Source organism: Pygoscelis adeliae, unplaced genomic scaffold, assembly GCF_000699105.1.
Source record: "Pygoscelis adeliae isolate BGI_AS28 unplaced genomic scaffold, ASM69910v1 Scaffold77, whole genome shotgun sequence".
Classification (NCBI taxonomy): domain Eukaryota; kingdom Metazoa; phylum Chordata; class Aves; order Sphenisciformes; family Spheniscidae; genus Pygoscelis; species Pygoscelis adeliae.
The window spans coordinates 5,467,533-5,474,021 of NW_008825216.1; the positions used below are offsets into that span (position 1 = coordinate 5,467,533).

At 43.1% G+C, this 6,489-nt stretch overlaps 1 protein-coding gene across 1 annotated transcript in view; it reads right to left on the bottom strand.

The window, feature by feature from the left end:
- Positions 1–466: 466 nt before the first annotated feature.
- Positions 467–6,489, bottom strand: part of PGBD5 (piggyBac transposable element derived 5) — a 38,491-nt gene continuing 32,468 nt past the window's right edge. Inside the window, exons 5-6 of the mRNA XM_009329186.1 lie at positions 4,096–4,201; positions 467–2,551 (exon numbers count right to left, since the gene is read on the bottom strand). Of these exons, the coding sequence (XP_009327461.1) occupies positions 2,356–2,551; positions 4,096–4,201 (302 nt within the window). The 3' untranslated portion in view covers positions 467–2,355. The remainder of the gene's footprint in view (positions 2,552–4,095; positions 4,202–6,489) is intronic.

Genomic DNA, 6,489 nt, shown 5'->3' on the forward strand with positions numbered 1-6,489 from the left:
TTATATTGCTTAACATTTGTTTTTCATGTAGCTCCTCTCCCCCTTTGAATACTTAGAAAACTGACAAGAACCAGCTACTGCACACACTCAGTCTGAAGAGGGGTGGTCTCAGTTCTCTGCAGGGACAAGAAGTTTTGAACTCATCCTTGGGCTCCTATGCAGCTTGGCATTGCCAAGGACTGGAGTGGTACAAACCCTCTCCTTCCTTTTGAGACTAGGAGGCCTCAATGCACAAGATTTTGTGCTTTCTCACACATTTCCCAGATAGAGACCTTGTGGACTGAGAAGTGAAAAGGGATGCTTAGGAAACCCACTGCTGTACATCGTGCAGCTGGCAGGCAGAGCAGGACGTGTGGGACAGTCTCCAGGCTGCATTGCAAGCAGAACCACCATGGAGTTGGCTATCCCCTTACTCTCCCTGCAACCAGGTGAGATCTGTCTCTAAGTCTATTCCAAAAAAATAAGACTTTGGTGGAAATAGAAAGATGTCAGTGCAAGGATGCTCTTTGGGCTAGTCAGTAATTTACTAACCCTTGCTGGATTCTTCCTCTGTTATGATTTACATGCTATGCATTTGCACATCACATAGTGATGAAATCTGGGGAGTTCTCAAATTCATGTTGGTTACCCTCTATTGTCTCTTGCCAGATAGATACATAGATACAAACCTGGTGAGGTTTACACTGATAAAGAAATCAGTCAATCACTCCCTTCCTCTTGAATCAACCCAAGTCATTCTTTGGTAAAACCTTTCAGGCTTGGGGACCTAAAACCACCTGGTCCTCTAAGCAACACCGTTTCTGCCCTGTAAGTTAATGCAATTCTGTTTGTGTCCATCACTGCTAACCTTTAGAACACAGAGTTTTTTGCTGATCGAGTTGTGGACTGAAATCAGTAATGTGTAGAGGGCAGGGCAGTATTTTACCTCAGTATCAATTCTCCCTTGTTTCAATCATACCTCTCTCTCTCGGCATTATTTTCCAAAGCTTCAGCGGCCTTCAGATTCCACCAGCACCAAAATGTAGTGTTTCAGCCATGGGCACCAGTTCATGACGATGGTTGTCCTCTACAGTGTTACTCAGAACAGGAGAACTCTTTGGGCTTGCTCTGTTTTAGTGAGGTTTAAGGTCTGGTTGCAACTGGACTTCGTTCTTTTTGTAAAACACAATGCTATGTTATTTTGCTAAACATGTCATCTGCTTAATTACAGCTACTGTGACAAGCCCTGAATTCTAACAAGAAGAATTCCTACAGAACAGCCCGCAGTGATAATGGGAAACATACTGCTATTAGTGACTTATTTTTTTCCTGCCAACTGTGTGCCAAATTAAGTTCTAAAATGGACCAAAAAGGTCTTGACAGTTACAAAAGAAAAGAAAGAAATTGTTGTTCCTAAAAACTTAACAGTCCATTACATTAGATTTTTAAGCAACGTTTAAAATACAGTTGAAATAAAGAAAAAATATAATTGTTATATTCTGATTTCTCACCTGTACACTGACTGTGGCAGTTAAGATGCGAGGCAGTATTACTTACTGGTTCTACTCACTGTTAATACTTACAGTATTACTCACTGTTTGTTTGTGTATAAAATGTTTCATCCTGGTTAAAAAAGAAAATCAATGTAATGTATTTCTGTTTTAAATTCACTAATGTATTTGGTTTCCCCTAATTTGGCTGTGTTCTAATTGGGATCAAATTGTCTTACATTACATTAATTAAAAAAACAAAGAAAGAAAAAAAAGACAGAAAGCAAAAATCTTGACTGGTCCTCAGTTCCTGGCTGCCTGCCTGTGAAGGTTTTGTTTGTCAGTACGCTTGCTTCAGTGTTCGTGTATCTGAACTGCTTTGTTTAGCACACTGGGAGGACAGCAGCGATGCCTTACAGGATGGCAGGCACTCTCAATCACAGCCCATGGTGCAGACTTACGTTGCTTGTCCCAGAATTGAATAACTCCAAGTAAGGTATAGAGTTTTCTGTAATGCCCACCTAGGACTGCTGAGCCATGTCAGCTTATGACAAGCTCTTAGCCCAAGAGGAACTTTACAACATGACCCTGTTCAACAATAGTATTGAGATGATGACTAATTTAAGTCTGTTTCTGGCGTACAGATTCCCACAGGGCATTCACATATGCAATTTTGTGTCAGCTTTTCCAGTGGCACGTTCTGCAGGACATGTTTACATCCAGCTGCTACTAGGAACAAAGTTTCCACCTCTCTACCGGCATCACTTGGCATTTTTGGATAAGGACAGCACTGGTGGTGTCACAAGTTCCTTGCTTTGCCGTTCCACGTGTGGTATCTTCTTCTGCTTACCCTCCACCCCCCGCCTACGCCACCAAGAACAATGCATCAATGGGAGGGTGAGGTGTCTTCCAAGCCCAGGAGCTCCTTTACAAGTCTTTCACCAAACTGTGCGCGGCTATACCTTGTCACATGGTAGGCCTCTGACATTTTGTAGAGGATGTAGGCATTGTTTATAGCGATGCTGATGGCAAACCAGAATACTTGTTGCCAGGTCTTGTTTGGTTTGTGAGAAATGAAATACCTAAAAAGCCAAGAGAGAAGCGGAGAGAAAAAGCACTGTTCAGCCAAACACTTGCAGCTGGGATGCAAAAAATAACCCCAGACAAAGATTCTGCAGTCCCAAAGGGGAAGGCGGCCCAGGACTTAATACCTAGTGCAAGTATCATCTTAAGGAATTTTCTGCAATGTATTTGAAAATCATTTACAGTTAAGTTGCACAATTTTGGAAATTTCTAGTAGTGTCTAAAAGAACAGACTTCCTTGCTCTCAGAAACAAAACCTCAGCAACACTCACCTCTGTACCACTCCATCTAAGTAAGAGTACTGATGGAGTACTCTTAGTAAACTCCAGAAGTAAACACTTCTCGAGTTTACCCGTGACAAACATCCATGTGATGGGAGATGTGGGTCTGAATCCCTTCAATTTGTAACTAAAAAAAGCCTCAGGCACATTACGTTACAGTTTAGGGAAGATTGCTGATGCTTCTTCTCTTGTTTATCTCTATTGCGAGCAAAGAATGATTTCTGCTGCTGTCAACAGCAAGTGGGAGGATGTGGGGGTAGAGCCAGAGCATGCAGTGCTGGTATGTGGAGCACCTCTCCATAAGGCAGAACTAGAAGAGACTGACATCCTTATATTTCGGTTCTGACTGATTCTAGGACTGCCAGAATATTCGCTCTTAGGTCGTAAGATTTCCCACTTTCCTACTTTCATTTTTTTAGTAACCATTTAAATCTACTACCTCACCTCTTTTTCGTATTGATTTCCTCACATCAGATCCCAACATCGGTCTCCAGCAATCACCGCCTCCTCTTTCATCTCTTCTACTGAATTCTTGCTGCCTTGCCCAGAGCTGGCTTGGAAAATCCCTGCTGCTTTTTCTCTCCTCAATTTTTAGTTCTTGAAATCTTCTGCACCTCATTGCCACTCCCACAGCCAAGCTTCACCACCGCTATTCTTACTCGTTTCTGTTTCTCCCTGCTACATTAAGAACTAACACTGAGGACCCCAATTGGAATTCAGGAGCCAAAAGATCTACATTCTGCTCTCCCAGATCATCTAGATCAGCTTTACATCCACAACTGAACGTCCTTTTCTTCTGGCTCCAGGCGACACAAATATCATCGGGACAGATAATCACCTAAACACCATCTGCTGATAGGGGTGGAGAGCTGAGCTAGCTTGAGAGACTTGTGGGGCTGGTAGACCCTTGTTGACTTCTCTATTTAGCCTTCAATTTGATGTCACCAAGAACATCATCCTGCTGGCTCGTCTTCCCAACACTTCTTAAAAGTCATTTACAAGATGCTAAGGACATAAGTCTCAAATTTTTTTCGACTGGTGGATGGGTAGATAGAGCCAAACCAACACTAGCAGTGCAGCTCTTGCCCTTGTGCAGAGCCAGCTTCTGATCTTTGACTGAAATAGGAGTTTTGCCAGAGATTAATTCCGTGAAAGTAGGATTGGGCCCTCAGCTGCAGCTCAACATGGAGAACTCAAACATTGCAGCAACAGACAAGGAGTGAAAGAAATACACACACACACACGCACATATTCGTACTTACTTGCTGTATTTGTCATCATATTTGCAGATATAGCTAAGGTGAGCAGCAAATGCTTCAACCGCCAATGGGCATGGAATTTCTCCACTTTTTCTCTTAATTATAACTCCTGCATCAATTAGAAACATAACAGTTTTAAATCCACATGATAGGTCTAGCAATTAGAAGATATGGTTTCTATATACAGTTTATTATAAAATAAACCTTATTGACAGTTTCTGCCCTAAAACTGGGAAGTTACCTGTAACAGAGATGCTAATTTCATTTTTTTTTTCATTGGTAGTACATTGAGCGAGTGGAAGGGGAAGAAGAAGGATCATTTGTCAGTTGGAAATGAAAAGGTGTTAGCCACAAACACTTTTACCATATGTTCAGAAAAACCACACATTGCTGTAGTCCCACAGTAGCCCCCTACAGTGTATTAGTCTCTCTTCTGTTGGTTCACAATGAGTTGTGGTCACCTCTAGAGCTGTGACTTGATATTTTATGCTTTGAGTTCTTAAGGTCCCAAATGAGTCCTTTGAAATTAAATCCTTTGCTTATCTCCACCCACAGGGGCCAAAAGCAACAGTACTTCCACTCCACTGGCTGCTAATTGATGAAGAAAAGAAAATGCAACAAGAAGGAGCCAACTGGCTAAACCCAGTCAAGACAGAGGTGATGCTGGTGGGTGAGTTGAAGGAGCCACAACCACAGTATCTTTGAAATGAGAAGCAGCCTGATTCACTGCTGTGGGGAGCCAGAGCTCAGATGTACGCTTAGGTTGCTCAGTGGAGCTAAGCACACATTTCTCGGCCTGCGAGTGATGTTCCCTGCCCTGCCTGGTCAGCTGGCTAGGTAATTCAGCTCATCATGGGGGTTGATTATCCTGCTTATCCTGCCTACTGCAGAAATCTGTTGTAAGGCGACAAGTCCTCTGCAGCTATCTACTAACCACTCTCTGCATAGACAAAAATGTGGTGCCTAGAGCAGGTTACTCCAAGAACAGGCCCCATTTCCTCACACGGTGCATCTTTGACCTGGCCTTCTCCAACACTACAGCAGTATTTGAGTCCAATGCTCTTCCAGGAAACTCCTCTAGCTCTTCTCTGATTTGTTCCTCCTCTCCTCTGTGTTTTCCCCATTCAGGGGAAGCTGCTTGTAGGAGGGAAGGGTAAGTAAAACAAACTTGTAGTACTTTATTAAGGAGTCTGTTCCCTAACTTTTGACTTTATGTCCCCACAGGGTTTGATGGTCAGCGCTCCGGGGTATGGACCATCTCTTGCTCCATGTCTATGGCACACTGTCTAGTGAGGATCCCTGCTCTTGGTTGCATCCTTTCTCAGCATTGTTTCAGTACAGGTACAATCCTGGGCTTTCTCATTTCTCAAGCCTTCAAACACTCATTGCCTTCCTTCTGCCAACTGTTTTACAATCATCCCTAAAATGCTCCTCACGTTTTGATTACAGACTTCACCATTTCATTCCTTCAGCTGGAAGTCTCATTCCATCCATTACATCTGTCAAGCCCCCTGTGCTGCCCTAGCTGGCAGGCTCTATTTTGAAGCAAGGCTTATGACACAGACTAAATGTCATGTTACAGCTGAGCCATGCAGCAATTTATTTGGGGTCTTTAAAGTCTGATTTTTCAAGAGTCCAAAATGATATCACCTCTAAATTGTTCAATACACTCTCCTTTCACCTCTGCCTCCCCAAGCTGGGTGTAAATGTAGCCCGAGGGGAGAGGAAAAAAACAATGAAATAAATAAATCCTTCATTACCTTCACATACTTATTATAGTGCTTTTTTGATCCTTTTAATGAGTCCTACAAAAATCTGGCCAGCATGAGGTAAAAAGGGCTGATATACCACCAGCGTGCTGCATCAGTGCTGCAAAATCACTTGCCATCCCACCTGGGCAGGTCAGGAAAGGGTAAGTATGTATGTTCCTGGTGCCAGTGTTTTACAAAAAAATGCCCTTCTTTCTCCTCTTGCTCTCCTCTCTTCTCTTTCTTCCTCGTCTCCTCCTTTGGAGGATTTATATTTCCTTTGCAGGATTTATATTTCCTTTGCAATTTGCTTTGTATTCACAATCCTTAAAAAAATGCATTGTGGTGGCAGCTATGTGGGTACCATATACTCCCTCTCACTTTCTATTCTATTCCACGTAACATTTCTCTGTTTTGAGAATATAAATAGCTTTGTACGCACATTATTTTTATAGCCTTTCCTAGGCTTGTTTCATAGCCATAGGCCACCTCTCCAGGGAAGACAACTGCCAGAGCTGGGTGGCTCCTAGCTGCAGGTCTCTGTGGCAAGCAGTCCCAAGCCAGCTGACTCACTGGCACATCCGATGAGCTATTTCCCCTCCTGGTCCTCCCCCAGCATCTCTGTGTTCCCGTCCCTGGCAGCACTCCA